Source organism: Eutrema salsugineum, unplaced genomic scaffold, assembly GCF_000478725.1.
Source record: "Eutrema salsugineum unplaced genomic scaffold, Eutsalg1_0 scaffold_11, whole genome shotgun sequence".
NCBI lineage: Eukaryota > Viridiplantae > Streptophyta > Magnoliopsida > Brassicales > Brassicaceae > Eutrema > Eutrema salsugineum.
Genome location: NW_006256901.1, coordinates 6,440,662 through 6,458,960, shown reverse-complemented (window position 1 = coordinate 6,458,960; position 18,299 = coordinate 6,440,662). Strand labels below are relative to the sequence as shown.

The window sequence follows — 18,299 nt, the reverse complement described above, 5'->3', positions numbered from 1 at the left end:
AGACAACTATCTCTCTCAACCCTGACCAGTAGGTTTCCACTCTGGCCCTAGAAAAGAAGAGGTGCATTATGTTTAAGACTCGTCAGCATTCACAAATCACCCATAAGTAGGTTTCCACTCCTATGTTTGTTTTGCTCTCCCAAACTAGATCTGACACCGGATGAACACTTTCGTGTCACCAAGCATCTGGATCAGATTGTAGTTCATGACGCTACTCTCATGCAGTAAAAACGAATTCAGAAGAAAAAGTTCTAAGATTCGGCTCAATAGCCAATGGAATCCTCACCGAACATGTATATCCCCATCAAAAATTCCTTAGACCCAACAATAAAACTACTCAGACATGATAAACGAAATCAAAAACATAGTATTAAAAAGTAGTACAGAAACCGAAATTGAAAAGAAAGAACAAGGGTTCAAGAGACAGATCTCTCTCTCCCTAAAACCTAAAAACAAAGCTTAATGTAAAATTTCTGTAAAGTATTTCGTCTCTCTTCTTCTCTCCTTAAAAACGACCTGAATGACATGTATTTATAGTCTCCAATACTCTCTGGTGTCTAGGGTTCCAGAATTGAGGCTGGGAAAATGATACGGGCTTCAGAAATAGGCCTTTAAAGTCAGAGTTAGCTGGCCGCGGTCGGGAAGTGCGTGACCGCGGGGAATGGGTGGCTGGCCGCGGTCGCGGTGGTTGTGACCGCGGAGAATGGCTTGTTGGCCGCGGGTGAAAACGCTTGCCGGCTGGTTTACGGGACATCTTGCTCTTTGCGTATCTTTTGATTGAACCGTTGGATTGCCAAGCTGTAAAGTATGCTGGAAAGCTGATACTTCCATCTTTAAGATCTCCAAATTTGAGCTGGATCAGACGGTGAGAAGGCTTTCAATCGGGGATGAACTTATGACGGTTTGACTCTGAGCTGAAATCTGGTTTTCTATCCATTTTATTAAGCTTTTCCCTAAGTTACCTGAAAAGAGTCTTGGAACTACAAATACTAGAAAAAAGTAATAAAAGCACTTAAAAGCAATTAAAAACATAGAAAAAGTATTTTAAAACGATCCATAAAAGTGGTCAAAATACGGTGTTATCATTAGACCACAATATTTTCCAAAAATAACTAAGAAACTTAGTGTCACGATCAGACGCGATGGTCTTAGGCATTCCATGCAGGCGCACAACTTCTTTAAAGAACAAGCTAGCTATATGAGATGCATCATCGGTCTTGTTACAAGCTATGAAATGAGCCATTTTTGAAAACCTGTCTACCACAACAAATATAGAGTCCTTCCCAGTCCTAGTCCTAGGCAATCCAAGCACAAAATCCATAGATATATCGATCCAAGGATGAGAGGGAATAGGTAATGGAGTATATAAACCGTGTGGCCTGACTTTGGACTTAGCTTGTTTACAAGTGACACATCGCTCACAAATCCTTTCGACGTCTCTTTTCATATGCGGCCAATAGATTGGTCTTGTATGATTTTCAAAGTCTTTGTTACACTAAAGTGCCCCATAAGGCCTCCTCCGTGTGCTTCCCTGACTAAAAGATCTCGAATAGAACAGTTAGGAATGCACAAACGATTATCATAAAAGAGATACCCATCTTGACTAAAATAATGATCCTTAGCAAATCTTTCACAAGAATGGTATTTCTCTGTAAAATCAGAATCAGATGCATAGAGAAGCTTAAGTTGCTCAAAGCCTAAGAGTTTAGCATCAAGAGTAGTGATTAGAGCATACCTGCGTGACAATGCATCGGCAACTACATTGTCTTTACCTTTTTTTTACTTAATAACATAAGGGAATGTCTCAATGAACTCGATCCATCGGCCATGTCTTTTGTTGAGCTTTTGCTGTCCTTTCAAGTGCTTGAGAGACTCATGATCAGTATGAATGATAAATTCCTTGGGCCACAGATAGTGTTGCCACATTTGAAGTGCTCGCACCAAAGCATAAAGTTCTTTATCGTAAGTAGGATAGTTCAGCATTGCTCCTCCGAGTTTTTCACTAAAGTAGGCCACTGGTTTCTTATCTTGCATTAACACTGCTCCAATCCCTACACCAGAAGCATCACATTCAATCTCAAAAGTCTTAAGGAAATCAGGTAAAACAAGTACTGGTGCATTGGTTAGTTTATCCTTAAGCATTTGAAACGCTTCTTCTTGTGTTTGTTCCCACTTAAATCCCACATCTTTCTTGATGATCTCGGTTAAGGGTGCGGCCAATGTACTGAAATCCTTCACAAATCTCCTATAAAATCCCGCAAGGCCGTGGAAACTCCTTACTTCCCCAACAGTTTTAGGGCTCGGCCAATCTTTGATGGCCCTTACCTTCTCTTCATCGACTCTGATCCCATCCGCACCTACAACAAATCCTAGAAACACAAGATTATCTGTGCAAAAATTGCATTTCTTAAGATTAGCAAAGAGCTTTTCCTTCCTGAGCACTTCTAAAACAGATTTCAAATGCTCGATATGCTCTCCTAGGGTTTTGCTATAGATCAGAATGTCATCAAAATAAACCACTACAAATACACCTATAAAAGCTCTCAGAATATGATTCATTAACCGCATGAAGGTGCTAGGTGCATTTGTTAGCCCAAACGGCATTACTAGCCATTCATATAAACCATGCTTAGTTTTAAAGGCGGTTTTCCACTCATCCCCTTCCTTCATTCTAATCTGATGATAGCCACTTTTCAAATCTATCTTAGAAAAGATACTAGAACCATGCAATTCATCAAGCATATCATCTAATTTAGGGATACGGTGTCGATATTTAACTGTAATGTTGTTGATTGCTCTACAATCAACACACATGCGCCAGCTACCGTCCTTCTTAGATACAAGTAGAACAGGCACCACACAAGGACTCAAGCTTTCTCTTATGTACCCTTTCTCCATTAGCTCATTAACTTGGCGCTGTAGTTCTTTGGTCTCCACAGGGTTGGTTCTATAGGCTTGACAATTTGGAAGAGAAGCTCCACGCATGAAGTCCATTTGATGTTCTATTCCTCTAATGGGAGGTAAACCCTTGGGGTTCTCTTCAGGAAACACGTCCTCATAGTCCTGCAAAAGAGATTTCATCTCACTCGGTATAACCGGTGTCAAGTTAGTTAAGCTCGTGAGAGCTTCCTTAAACACAAATAAGAGCATCGGTTGTTTAGCTAACAAAGCTTTTTAACTTTACCGGCCCTAAGAAAGAAGTTAGAGGGTTTTGTGACCGGTTTTTCCTTTTGCTTAAGCTGTACTTGATCCTGGTAAACTTCTTGAGGCGTCAAAGGCACCAGGGTACTTTTCCTGCCATTATAAACAAAGAAATGTCGATTAGTATATCCATCATGTATCACCTTTCGATCTGATTGCCATGGCCGGCCAAGAAGAATATGCCCTGCTTCCATTGGTAGGACATCACAGAGTATCTCATCTTCATATTTCCCAATGGTCAAAGGTACTCGAACTTGGTGATTCACTTTCAGTTCTGCATTGTCATTGAGCCATTGCAGCTTATACGGCTTTAGGTGCTTTTCCATTTTTAAGCCGAGCTTTTGAACCATCACTTCACTAGCTACGTTGGTGCAGCTTCCGCCATCTATAATGAGGCTACAGACTTTTCCTTGAACGATACACCGAGTATGAAACAGGTTCTCTCTTTGTTCCTGCTCAGCATCTTTGGATTGGAGACTTAGAGATCGTCTAGCCACTAATAAAGTTCCTTGAGCCAGAAGTTCCTCATGATCTGTCTCAGATGCGACCTCAGACTCTTCCACATCAGACGCTATGTCTCCATTATCTAACAAAATCATGTTCTTTCGATTTGAACATTCATTCGCGTAATGTCCTCTGCCTTGACACTTAAAGCACTTGACATCTCTTGATATTGGATTAGTAGTTTCTGCCTTTCCTTTGTGATCTTGAGAAACTGGATACGACTTGGCTTTAGCTTTTGGTAAGGCAATCTGCTTTCCTTCTCTCTGAAAAGATCCGGCTCTTTCTTCTTTCGGGTAAATGGGTTTAGTAACGGTTGCTCCACCTCCATAGCTTGTCTTAGTGGGAACACGTCTCTTGAGTTGTTGCTCGATCAGTATGGCTTTGTGTAGCATCTCCTCCACCTCAACATAGTGTTGCATCTCCAACCGGTCTTGAATTTCTCTGTTCAAGCCCCCCAAAAACCTCGACATGGTAGCTTCTCGATCTTCAGCTATATTGGCTCTAAGCATGAGAGTCTCCATCTCTTGGTAATAGTCTTCGACAGACTGAGTTCCTTGAGTAAGCCTTCTGATTCTCTGATGTAGTTCTCGATGGTAATGGCTTGGCACGAATCGTTTTCTCATGATAGCTTTCATCTCATTCCAACTTTCAACCGGGTACTCGCCATTCCTTATCCTTGACGTGACTAGCTGATCCCACCAACTAAGAGCGTAGTCATAAAATTCGGTGGCAGCAACTCTCACACGATTGATCTCAGTATAGTGTTGACAGTTAAACACCAACTCGATCTTTTTCTCCCATTCTAAGTAGGCATCAGGATCGTTCTTTCCAAGAAATGGAGGAATCCGAAGCTTAAGCCCTCCAAAATTGTCTTGAGGGTAAGCCCTTTCCTCTCTTACTCATCTATGTCGTCGGCGGTTACTCCTTGACGAGCTACTGTCTCGACTATAGTATTCTTCAGCCGCGTCGTCTCTGGCTGGTCTGACTTGTTCACTACTCCTCTCAGGAGATTGATCAGTGTTTCTCCTCCTGGCATCTCGGTTTGGCCTTGAGTCAGAATTCTGATGTTGGATCTCTTGTATGAATTCTTCGAACTGAGCGGCCATCAGCTTTTTCATCTCGGCCATCATTGCTTCCATCAATAGTTTGTTATTGTTGTTGCTGGACTCTTCACGATGATCAGACATCTTTTCCTGCGAACAACACAAAGTGGATCACTAGCAACGATTCTTTGACTCTATAAAAATGACCATTCGTGTTCTTCAAGCAATCAGGAAACCCTACGAGCGATCTAATCAGTTTTGAATTTGAATCGACACTTTTTACACAAGGTTCTGATGATGTTGATTTACTAGATTCAATAACAGAATGAACCGATCTATAGGTTTATAATGCAACGAGCACAGATTGTGATAAACTAGGTTCGCTGATCAAAGTTAAAATTTGAAATCGTTTCTTTTGACATAAGATAAAACGGATCTGATCGTATAAATAGATTAGACACAACCTGATCCACGTCGATCCTTGCTTAGAGTGGCTCTGATACCACTTGATACGTTCCTTCTTTAGATATTCACTCTAAACACTAGATCTCACGGTTTGGGTAAAGACTTGGGTATGAACTTTGAATAGAAACTGAGGGAATGATAGGTCACACAAAGGATGCGGAAGGCCTTTGATATACCAGGGTGATTCGATGGATATGACACACCAAAGAATCGGGTTGCTTGAAAGATATAACACACTCACAAGCTAAGATGTTCAAGAGAACAAATGATCTAACTTAGAAAGAGTTTTTGATAGAAAAGATAGATGAGTTTAACAAAGAGCGTACAAGGGTTTAAAAAGAAAGAGAACAAGTCTGTGACAGCCAAGACTTGTCTCGGAAATAACTAATACAATAAAGACTAAGTTTGAATAAGGAAGAAACAAGAAAGAAACTCTTCTTCTCCAGGGCGAGTCTTCTAGTGTTGGGCCTCTGTTGGATCAGCGAATGAGGGATCTGATGTGAGCAGTTTGTCTCATTAAAAACCTCCCTTTGGAAAACCCATTGGGACAAATCCAAAGGAGAGGGAAAAAAGAGTGCAAACGGGTCACATGCCCATTCACTGATCATTTTGAGCTTGTATAGAAACCAATGCGGCTTGTATATCAACTTCTCCCTCCTGGCTCAAGACATTAGCTCGTCTCCAACTGGTTCTAAGCATAGCTCCAATAGCTTCTTTAAGTTTCTTGCTCCTTGATCGAGTTATTGGACCGGCTGGCATCTCCAAAGCTTATTCTATATCCGGTTCTTCTTGTTCTTCTAGTCCAGCTTCTTTAGCTCCAAGTTCCAAGTCCTCTAGGCTGTCCATGATCGCATCACTGGCTTGTGAAGGAAATGGAAGGAAGAGGACGTGGTGGCTCACAAATCCAAGCGTCTTTATGTAAAAATTGAGATCCAAGACGACATCATTCTAAGGCAGTGGATATCCATAGGTTGGTTTGAGCTATGTAGTTAAGATCGTCTCGTCATTTTAGTGAGAATTTCTTGATGCTGTTTTGCAGAGACATGGTTTTGTCAACAAAGGGCCTTGAAGCTTTCGTGAAACTTGTCTCTCCTTTTTCCGTCTCTGTCTTTTACCTTAGTTGGAATTCTTGAAAGTACATAACTTTCTTCCTCCTTAAACCAGAACTGAACTGCAGCAAGACAAGCAGATATTGTATAACAATAGATGATATATACAGATTCTTTTCCAAACATACGATGATCTCACAAATTATTGGTTTAAATTTCTCAGCTTCTCCTAATATAATTGGAACTGACTCTACATCAACACAAATGCAAACCCCTTCTCAAAGAACAAGACAATTCAATAGTAAAATCTTCTAAGTATAACAAAGAGACTCAAATTTTCTCGATTTAAGAAGCAAAAAATCAGAAACCAATCCTCGTCTTCCTCTTGAAGAATGAGCCTCTTAGATTTTGTTACACTATAATCCATAAACCATGCAAGAAGGCACCACAAACTCAACAACAATGGTGCAATCCAGATAATCATGAACCTTTTCTTTCTGTGATTCACCATTTCCATCTGGTCTTCCACGAACTCTAATTCACTCAGACAATTGAAACTGATTGGGCATCAATCATCCTCTGGAGGCACCGTGCTCTCTGTCTTCTTCTCTCTATGATTATCTGTTTCACTCTTCCTCTACTCAGCTGTCAAGACTCCATCAAAGTCTAAAATCAATTTCATAAACTCTTATAACTTTACAATTGATCTTTAAATCAAAATTTTTGGGAAACGCCTCAGTATATTCATTGATTCTTGAGGAGTAGATTCCATTCTTCAATTCGAAGGATCGCAATGATCAATTTTGACCCATGACGGGTGGAGAAGACGATCTCTATTTTGCTTTTAATGGAAACCTATTTTTTTGTCATTTTAATTTTTTAATCTTTAATAAATGCTAGTTTGGGTAGCTTCCCAAATGAAGAGCTATATGAAAGAACTTTTAGTTTCTTAGGATATTTCATTCAATTCTTGATAAGTAAGAGTTTTCAAGGCTTTTAATGGGTTATCAATCCTTTATTCATGTAGTACAATGGGTGTCAAACCATTTTGGGTGAGATCAGGCACTAGTCAATGTAAGTTTCCACTTAATTCAAGCAAGATAGACAGTTTTTGGTTTCAAATAAGTAACAAAAGTAAACAAAGTAAACTAAAACAGTACTAAACAATATTAAAAATGCAACTAAGCAAGCAAGACAGCTTAAACGATGATGATGAATATGTTATATGATGAAGTATAGAGCTCTAGATATGGTAGTTGGCTAGGGTGCTTTCAGGATCTAACTAAGTAGCTAATGAACAAGGTGATAAATGATATAAACAGCTCAGGATTCAATACAAGTTTCAATCTTTCTCAAGCATCAAAACACAATCTCAAACATAGTTCATACCCAATCATCATTAGAGAAACAAGTGAAAGAGATGCATTAGAAACCAATCCTGATATACCATCTAAGCTGAAAACAACATTCCCATGTGAATCAAACATTAGACTCTTGCATTAACTGGTTCAGACATTTCATCAAATACTTTTGGTGCATGAAATGTCTAGAATCTGGGTTTAAGTGATTCTAAGAAACCCAGCATTAAGATCAGTTAAACAAGAACAAAGATGCATGAATCTAGTCCTAAGCTAACTTAATCAAACCCTTAGAGCACCCTAACCTACATATCTAGAACTCTAATGAGGGGACTACTCGCTAATAATGATTAACACACTTAATCCTTTGCAAGATGTGTTGTTAAGCATGATTAGTTGATGAGAATAGATATATGGAAGATAGATAATGATGAGAAGATAATTAAAGCTCTTAAACTCTCTTTGATTAGACAGAAAAAGGGAGATCTCTCTCTCTCAAAAGGTGTTCTTTCACAAAAGAGGCAAAACTTTTAAGGGAAAATGAGATAAGTCTTGGAAAAAACCCTAAAACATATTTATACTCTCTAGTTCAGACCGGATCAACCGAGGACAAACTGGGTACTGACCCGGCTCAAATGGGTAAAGTGTCCAGTGTGCGAGTTGGTCAAGTCTTCCCATCCCGCACAGCCAATTCACATAGCCCTGGAGCTTGTCCTTTGCGCCTAAACTTCTTCAGCTTCAGCCGCATGCCTAAGTCTGTTTGTTTTGCGAATATGTGTACGGTTCAGGTCTTCTGTTCTTCAACCCGCACAGCCAACACGCATCCTGGAGAAAACATTTGTGCTAGATGGTCTTGCTCAGCTCCAAGTCGCACACCTAACTCGCACAAGTCTAAAAACAAGTTCTTGCGAGTTTGAACTTTGTTGCCTAAGCCGCATTCTCATCTCGGTTTGTTTTGCGAGTTCTTGTGCGGTTCAGGCCACTATTCCTTCTCACTCGCACAATCATGTAGCACAGATATTGAGACTTGTGTGCGAGATGGCCTTCTTCACTTTCAAGTCACACGACCAAGTCGGTCTGAATTGCGAGCATATGTGCGAGATAGTTCAACCAGCTCCTACTCGCACACCTAAGTCGCACAGCTTGTGGACTTGACATAATTTCGTCTTGGAAGTTTCTACCCTTTGTTAGAGTTGCCTTACCCGCACATCTCCAGTCACAGCCTGTTCCAGAGTTCAATCCCTTGTTGCTGCGAGTTAACCAAGTCGCAAAACTATCTCGCAGTATTTCCTGTTTTCTCGGACCACTTCGCGTTTGGGGCAGAATAACTTCCATTATACATGTCCAAATGGGTTGATTCGAATTCCAGTGGAAAGACCACTCAACCATCTCAAATTTTGATGAAGAACAAAGTTGCATCCGGGGAGTGGAAAGTCTCCCGGACGACTGATCTTTGCCTTGCAACGGAACGGTCCAGAAAAGGCTTCTGAACCTGTGTTCTCTCCGGTTGCGTTATCTCCCAGCTCAGAGCTCCAAGTCGTGTGATCTTAAGCGTTGTGGAAAGAAGGCTTGAAGCTCTTGATATTTGGTGAAGGCCCCGAAAACTGAATGATCTGCTCAAAGTTTAATCCCTAAGCTACTCTGCAAGAGCACATATGTGCAGTTGTAGTATCTAGGGGTCGAATCACAGAGACAAGAGATCACTCAATAAACCTTATGTAGATGGAGTTACGCTAAGCCAAAATATGCGAAACAAATAGCAATGCGACAGAGATAAATAAAACAGCAAGGAAAACGGTTGTAAATTCGATGTAATGAAGGATAGGTCTAGGGTGATTTTCAGGAGATCAATGAATGCAGATCAACTTAACAAGTCAGGGTTCAGATATTAAGCACGGTTCTTGAACTCGAAACACAGAACTATAATTAACCAACTTCAGTTGTGAGAATTATTTAAGTTAAAATCCTAGAATTCCAAATTCCTTTGCAAATCCTACAGATTTAAACCAGCCTTAATTGCACAAGTTTGATATGTTCACAAAGCTCCTAAACCAAATTCCTTTGCGAATAGTTACTTTGCTCAACTCAGGTTCTTTCCAGTTATTCAATTACACTTCCGTGTCAATTAAGCAACCTAAGATCTAAGTTCTAGGTGATCAATCTAGAATTAGCTTTAAGAACAACCTAAGATGAAGAACTAACAGATATGAACCCTAGCTAGCAAGTTAATCAAACATTCAAAGAAAACCCTAATTAACCCTAAACCTAACAGGTGATCTACTCAGACATGATCATTGAAACAACAAACATGATGAATAGAAAGCAATAGATTAAATCGAAATAGATAAAGGGGTTCAAAATCTTCTCTCTAAACGAACAGAGTACAGACTTGTCTCCCCAAGCTCAGAAAATCGCAAAAGCCGAAAAGCTAAGAGTATCTCTCTCTCAAAAATCTAAGGTAATCGTAAAAAGGGAATAAAAATCCTAAATATATCTCTAAGACACGTCTTGGGCTTCCTTGAAAACGTTTGGGCCCAACTCCTTCTTCAAATAGGAAACAAAATCGCCTTTTCTTTATTTCTCTGACAAGTGTCGAGCGTCACTCTTTATGGTGTCGAGCGACACTAAGGCACAAAATCCATTCTTGACGAATTTGATCTTGATTAAGCTCCAAAGTGCTCCAAAGTCTCCAGTTAAACTCCAAACGTACCTATGACCTGAAAAAACTCCAAAAGACTCGAAAGACACTAAAAAGACTCTATAAATAAGACCTATACCATGGTTAAAAACCATAAAAACCATGATATATCAACTCCCCCAGACTTAGCATTTGCTTGCCCTCAAGCAAACAGAACACCAAATAAGAGAAAGAGGTTTGAAAACACAGAGATTCAACCTTTCATTGGAACATCGCTTTTGACTGATTACCCTGCAACTCAACTACTGCTTCATCACTCCAAATCGAACCACCATGTACTTCTCCGCGGACATTCACAGCTTCCCAGATTAAGTCCAAAATTCCACAACATTATCCATAAACCCTCATCGCTGGATCTCACTGATGATTCCAATGCCCAAAACCTTCTAGATTCTTTCCCATTCTGTACTCAAACAAATCAGCCTTACACACTTTGGTACTTTTTCTCTCCCCCAGACTTTTCTTTTCGCACATTCATCATCTTTTTCTTTTCTCCTTTTTATGGCATATACTCGATAAAGGTAAAGCTGCGAGTACTGATGGTGTTTGCCATGGAGTCCCCGAGTTGTCCCCTTACTTTGTATCAAAGGTTTTCAGCGAATAGTGGGGTCATGGGAAACATTCCTACCCCTCACTTCCTTCCTTTGTGTGATCATTCCAACTTAGGAGTGAAATAATGGGATCATTGGAAACATTCCTAGCCCTTCACTCCTAAGCGAAAATCATCTCAATCTTTTTGCCCTTTTCTTTTCTTTCTTTTTCTTCTTCTTAGCTCGTCACAGGGAGAGAAACACCAACATTAAATTTCACACAGGCTTTCATTGATCAAGTACGAACGAGGAATCAAGCTCTAAGGCTTTAGTCACATCAACGAGTTAAAAGTGAAGTTCAGAACTTAGCTCAGGTTAGTGGATTCTGTTGGAAATATGGACGCCTCTAGTCAACTGGCCAGCCTTTGGATTTTTCATTAGTCGGATCTAGACTGAATCTGCAGCAGTGGTCACTTAGATGAAAGTTCAGCACAAATATTCCAGGAAAAGCATCATAATCTCCAACAGGTTTTGACACGACTGACTCTAAGAAAAACAAACACAATGTCAGCGACTACCTCCCCCAGACTTAAACAACACTGTCCCCAGTGTTATCTAGTCCGAAGTTGGCGAAACAAAAGAGAAGAAACAGAGAAACACAAGAAAAACGGAGAACTTACCTGGCTGCAATGATGGTGTCGTGCGACACTGATGATGGTATCGTGCGACACTTGTTCTTTTCGTACCAAATTGCAGCAGACTAATCCAAATTTCTGGTTTGAGTCCGGTTTCCTGATTTCCTAATTTTTTTTTTTTTTTTTTTTTTTTTTTTGATGAATAGCAAGTGACAGGCGACACCGAAGGTGATGTCGCTCGACACCAGCCTCTGCTTCACCTAAAACACGAAAAGAAAAACGAAAATCAACTGAAACAAAAAGACTTATGTACAGACTCACCAGTGGATTGCCTTCCACCAAGCGCTTGTTTAAAGTCATTAGCTTGACTTGATGATGATTCAAGCAGGAGGTGCACCATCCAGAGGCACGATATGTCCATCCGGAATCTCGGCTTTTGCCCAGTAGTGCTTTACCCTTTGTCCATTGACTGTGAACACTCTGCTACCATCTGGTGTGAGGAGGACGATAGCACCATAGGGGCGAACCTCTTTGACAATGAAAGGACCTGACCATCGAGAGCAAAGTTTACCAGGAAACAATTGTAAACGAGAGTTATACAGAAGTACCTGATCATTCGCTTCGAATTGCCTGGAGAGGATTTTTGAATCGTGATAAGCCTTGGTCCTCTCTTTGTACAACTTCGAATTCTCATAGGCATGGTGCCTGATTTCGTCCAACTCATTCAGCTGTATCAGTCTCCTGTCTGCAGCAGACTTGATGTCAAAATTCATCAGCTTTATCGTCCAGGCTGCCTTGTGTTCGATCTCCACTGGAAGGTGACAGGGCTTTCCATAGAGCAGGTGGAAAGGTGTGGTGCCTAGAGGTGTTTTGAACGCTGTCCTGTACGCCCAGAGTGCATCGTCCAACTTCGCAGCCCAATCCTTTCGAGTTTTGCCCACTGTTTTCTCCAGGATCTCCTTAATCTGACGATTCGAGACTTCGACTTGTCCACTTGTCTGAGGGTGATAAGGAGTTGCAACTCGATGATGAACTCCATGTTTCCTGAGGAGTTTTTCGAAAATCTTGTTAATGAAGTGAGAACCACCATCACTTATAACAATTCGAGGCACTCCAAATCAAGGAAAGATGATGGTCTTGAACATCTTAAGAACCACTGAGGAATCGTTGGTGGGACTAGCAATGGCTTCGACCCACTTTGAAACATAATCAACAGCAACCAGGATGTACTTGTTCCCATACGAAGAGGGAAAAGGACCCATGAAATCGATACCCCAGCAATCGAATACCTCAACCTCAAGGATGAAATTCTGTGGCATCTCATGTCTTTTGCTGATCTTTCCTCTCCTCTGACAAGCACCGCACTGCGAGATGAAAGCATGCGCGTCGCGAAACATGGTAGGCCACCAAAAGCCTACTTGAAGAACCTTGGACACTGTTTTGAATGTCGCAAAGTGTCCAGCATATTCCGACCCATGACAGTGAAACAGCACCTCTGGGACTTCTGACTCTGCAATGCATCTTCTGTAAATCCCATCAGAACAGTGCTTGTACAGGTATGGCTCATCCCAATGATATCTTCGTAGCTCTCTCAGGAACTTCTTCTTCGCATACCCTTTAAAGTTCTCAGGCTTAGCCTCTGCAGCGAGATGATTGGCAATATCAGCATACCAAGGACGTTGGGTGGCAGATACAACAGCTGAACTGATCTCAGGAAGTCTGCTTCGAATTGGATAGGTCTCTGTGTATGGCTGAGCAAGGTGACGCGCGACACTAGGGGTGGTGTCGCTCGACACTAACGTTTCTTCAATTCGAAGAACCTGCAATTCTTCGTCAAACCTGCTCTGGAACTCGGTTTCCACATAGTATACATTCTCTTCTGGCAGGAAATCGTCTATGGGTACGTCGTCTTCAACCCTGATGCGTGAGAGATGATCTGCTACACCATTCTCAACACCCTTCTTGTCTTTGACCTCAATATCGAACTCCTGAAGAAGTAACACCCATCGCAGTAATCTCGGCTTTGCATCCTTCTTCTGCATCAAGTATTTGAGTGCAGAATGATCTGTATGCACAATCACCTTCGATCCCACAAGGTATGGTCGAAATTTTTCAAAGGCAAAGACCACATCCAACAGCTCCTTCTCAGTGGTAGCGTAATTCCTTTCAGCATCATCCAGAGTTCGTCTGGCATAGTAGACTGCATGAAGATTTTTTTCCTTCTTCTGTCCTAGAACAGCACCTACAGCAAAATCACTAGCATCACACATCACCTTAAAAAGCAAATTCCAGTCAGGAGGCTGCACGATAGGGGCGCTTATCAGAGCATGTTTGATCTGTTCGAACGCAGCAAGACACTCATCTGTAAACTCAAACTTAGCATCCTTGCATAGTAAAGCAGTGAGAGGACGTGCAATCTTGCTGAAGTCCTTGATGAAGCGACGAGAGAACCCTGCATGACCCAGAAAGCTTCTAACTGATTTCGCAGAATCAGGTGGTGGCAAGCTCGTCATGACGTCAATCTTCGCACGATCCACTTCTATGCCAGCTGCAGAAACCTTGTGCCTGAGCACAATCCAATCTCTGACCATAAAGTGACACTTTTCCCAGTTAAGGACCAAGTGCTTCTCTTCACAGCGAGCCAGAACCTTGCAGAGATTATCCAGACAGTCCTTAAAAGATGATCCGTAAACTGAGAAATCATCCATAAAGACCTCCATGAAATCCTCAATCATGTCAGTGAAGATAGACATCATACATCTCTGAAATGTCGCAGGAGCATTACAAAGTCCAAAGGGCATCCTGCGATATGCGAAGGTGCCATATGGACATGTAAAGGTGGTCTTCTCCTGATCATCTGGGTGGATAGGGATCTGGAAAAATCCTGAGTACCCATCGAGGAAGCAGTAGTAGAGATGGCTTGCAAGTCTCTATAGCATCTGATCAATAAAGGGAATGGGAAGTGATCTTTCCTGGTCGCTGCATTCAGCTTCCTGTAATCGATGCACATCCTGTGTCCAGTCACTGTGTGCGTCGGAATCAGCTCATCTTTGTCATTCTTCACAACTGTAACCCCTCCTTTCTTAGGAACCACGTGCACAGGACTCACCCAAGCACTATCTGAAATTGGATAGATGATTCCAGCTTCCAGCAGCTTCATGATCTCCTTTTTGACGACATCTTACAGGTTAGGGTTCAGCCTGCGCTGGTGTTCGATCGATGACTTCGACTCATCCTCCAGGTGAATTCGATGCACAAGTCTGGTGAGATACCTGAAATATCATCAAGAGAATAGCCAAAAGCTTTGCGATGCTTGCGCAGCTTCCTCAGTAGTAAGGTAACCTCAGCATTGTTCAAGGAAGAGTTGATAATGACTGGATAAGTAGAATTAGAGCCTAGGAATGCGTACCTTAGTCCTGCAGGGAGTTGTTTGAACTCAATCTTGGGCGCTTTCTCCTCACTCCAGTCGGATAGCTGCTTCACCTTCGCAGGAGTCTCAAGCTGTTCAATCTGCGATGTTAGCTGCATCATATGCTCGCTGGAGTCCAACATCTTCGAGTAAGATGCTGAAAATTTCGTCCAAGTGTTCAGCTTCGGATGCAGACGTGGTCAGAGCTCTCTCAAGTGGGTCTGTAGGCAGCATCTCATGGAAAATCTCCTCAGCGAACTCTGTGAGAGTGTCGACATAGAAGGTCTGACCATCGATGGTGGGTTTCTTCATCAGCTTGTCCATGTCAAAGTTCATCACCAGATCTCCAGCATTCAGAGCGATCCTGCCTTTCCTGACATCGATGATAGCACCTGCTGTAGCTAGAAAAGGTCTCCCAAGGATAAGAGGATCCTTAGGCTCCTCTCCATACTCCAGAACCACAAAGTCAGTCGGTATCATGCAGTCTCCAACTTTGATTGGAACATCTTCTAGCACCCCTTTAGGTATCCTTGTCGAACGATCAGCTAGGATGAGAGATATCCTTGTTGGCTTGAAGTCAGTCATACCGAGATTGACAGCCACTGAATAAGGCATGAGGTTAACACTTGAACCCAGATCACACAGCGATCTCTTGAATCTCTCTGTGAAGATAGAGCAATCCAAGACAAAGCTTCCTGGATCAGACAGCTTCTCTGGGATTCGGTTCTGAATCACTGCACTGACTTGCTCAGAAATCATCATCACTCCTTGTTAATGGCTGAGATTATTAGTAACCATTGGCTTCACATAACGTCTGATAACAGGAGTGATCTTTACAGCATCAACCAAGGGAATCTCAATCACAAGCTTTTCCATCAAAGCTTTGCATCGTGCATCATCAAGCTCTTGCTTGGACTTCCTAGGGCTCCTTGGGTAAGGAACTTTAGGTTTGTAGGCCTTCTCCTCTGCAGATTTCGGATTCGGAGCATCAACAGCTTCGCTCTGCAATTGGTAACGCGCGACACTAGTGGTGGTGTCGCTCGACACCAGCTCTGCAATCTCAGGAACTTCTTCAGGGTTTTTCAAATCCACGACTTCAGGTGCAGGAGGCGTCTTTTTGGGCTCTGAACTCAGATTTTTACCACTCCTCAACGTGATAGCACTGCAGTGATGCCTTGGATTGGTGTCAGTCTTCCCAGGAAGAAAACCCTCTTGCCTTTTAACAGAACCTGCAGTTTGGGCTACCTGCGTATCGAGCTGCTTGACATGGGTGTTCAGAGCTTCGATTTTCCCATTCAGATCAAGGTAGAGAGCATCCATCTTCCCATTGAAGTCCACGGTGAGCTTCTGCTGACCTTCCAGAATTTTTTCCAGCATAGACTTCATCTCATTGTCAGGATTTTGAGGTTGAGATGAAGGAGTGCTGTAGTTTCTGGAAAAACTGTTGTTGGAAAAAGGCTTCTGGTACTGAGACTTAGGCGTGTAACCAGAGAAGTTCTGTTTACTGTTGACGGATTTCCACTGTAATTCCCACTGTAGCTTCTGTTACCTTGCTGATTACCAAACCTCTGACCCTGAAATCCTGATCCACTGACAAAGTTGACATCTTCTTCCTCAGCTTCATCCTCAGGTTCGAAACTCTCCACCTCCTGTGCGAATCTGACAGACTTCTTACCCACGAAAAGGCTGTGCACAGAGTCAAGTTTAGCTTTCACCTCAGCGATCTGCGATCTATCCATATTTCCAGCTTGCTTCTTTCGCTCAAGATCTGCATTCTTGGTGCTATTGCTGGATGCCAAATTTTCGATGAGTTCAACAGCTTCTTCTAGGTATCTGGTGTTGAAGTTGCCATTGCTTGCTGCATCAAGTGCCATCTGATACCTCCAGTCGATACCTCTGAAGAAGATACCTAGCAACTGCACATCGCTGAAGCCATGATGAGGGCAGTCTCGTTGGTACGATTTGAATCGCACCCAAGAAGCTTTGAATGCTTCAGTTGGTTCCTGAGAGAAAGTCGAAATCTTCGTCCTCAACTCCTCAGATCTAGCATCATCGAAGAAGTTGTGCAGGAAAGCATTCCTGGTCTCTTCCCAAGTAGTGAGTGATCCTGCCTCCAACTGCTTCAACCAGTTAGCTGCTTCTCCAGCTAGAGAATAAGGAAACAGCTTGCAGAGGAGGAAATCGTTGGACACTCCATTGTATTTGATGCTGGTGACTTAGTCCTCAAATCTCTCGATGTGATCCATAGGGTGCTCATGAGAGTGCCCATGGAAAGGATGCTGACCCACAAGAGTGTAGTACACAGGTTTCAGCTCAAAATCGTTTCTTTGAAACGCAGGGGCGCGAATCGCAGAACGATTTGCATAGAACTGCTCAGGCCTGTTGTAGTCTCCAAGTGTTCGTCCACGACCAGATGCAGGTGCAGGTTCCCTCACATTCCGATCTTCTGGAGCGTTCCTCTGATTTGGAACGATCACAGCATTACCACGCGGTGCAGGTGGTGGATTCTGGTCAACAACATCCACTGGTAAAGGGGCTGGTGGAATGATGTTACCATCTCCATCAAGCCTTTGGCCTCTCGCATTGCACACATGACCCTCTCGGTCTCTCCAGATTCCATCATCATCACGAACAAGTCCATTGGCATTTTCCATCATTGCCGGATCTCTTGCTTTCCTGTTCGTTCGCTCTAACTCGGCTAGCTCCTCGTTGCTCAAATTCACTAGCGAGATGTCTTTGTTGCTTCTGGTTCCACGAGTATGCATAAACCTGAAACACCAAAAACAAAGAGAGAAAACGAAATAAGTAAATTAGGTTATAAAAAGAAAGGTGTCACGCGACACCACAAGTGGTGTCGCTCGATACTAAGAAGAAAAACTTAGTTGAAACTCAAAAACTAGGTTTAATGGCGAAATCAAGTCCCCGGCAACGGCGCCAAAACTTGATCTGCTCAAAGTTTAAGCCCTAAGCTACTCTGTAAGAGCACAGATGTGCAGTTGTAGTATCTAGGGGTCGAACCACAGAGACAAGAGATCACTCAATAAACCTTATGTAGATGGAGTTACGCTAAGCCAAAATAAGCGAAACAAATAGCAATGCGACAGAGATAAATAAAACAGCAAGGAAAATGGTTGTAAATTCGATGTGATGAAGGATAGGTCTAGGGTGATTTTCAGGAGATCAATGAATGCATATCAACTTAACAAGTCAGTGTTCAGATATTAAGCACGGTTCTTGAACTCGAAACACAGAACTATAATTAACCAACTTCCGTTGTGAGAATTATCTAAGTTAAAATCCTAGAATTCCAAATTCCTTTGCAAATCCTACAGATTTAAACCAGCCTTAATTGCACAAGTTCGATATGTTCACAAAGCTCCTAAACCAAATTCCTTTGCGAATAGTTA

At 42.2% G+C, this 18,299-nt stretch overlaps 2 protein-coding genes, 1 non-coding gene and 1 pseudogene across 3 annotated transcripts; 1 reads left to right on the top strand and 3 right to left on the bottom strand.

Moving 5' to 3' along the window:
• Window positions 1-125: 125 nt before the first annotated feature.
• Window positions 126-4,892, bottom strand: LOC112089785 (annotated as a pseudogene).
• A 6,971-nt stretch (window positions 4,893-11,863) lies between these two features.
• LOC112089784 lies at window positions 11,864-14,643 on the bottom strand. The gene is made up of 3 exons (XM_024160541.1): window positions 14,376-14,643; window positions 12,627-14,175; window positions 11,864-12,527 (listed from the first exon to the last, which is right to left on the bottom strand). The coding sequence occupies exons 1-3, from the start codon at window positions 14,641-14,643 to the stop codon at window positions 11,864-11,866; spliced, it is 2,481 nt and encodes an 826-aa protein (XP_024016309.1).
• Window positions 14,644-14,988: 345 nt separating this feature from the next.
• LOC112089783 lies at window positions 14,989-15,507 on the bottom strand. The gene has a single exon (XM_024160540.1). The coding sequence runs from the start codon at window positions 15,505-15,507 to the stop codon at window positions 14,989-14,991; it is 519 nt and encodes a 172-aa protein (XP_024016308.1).
• A 1,314-nt stretch (window positions 15,508-16,821) lies between these two features.
• LOC112090155 lies at window positions 16,822-16,928 on the top strand. The gene has a single exon (XR_002901505.1). It is a non-coding gene; the product is annotated as a small nucleolar RNA R71 (small nucleolar RNA).
• Window positions 16,929-18,299: the final 1,371 nt, after the last annotated feature.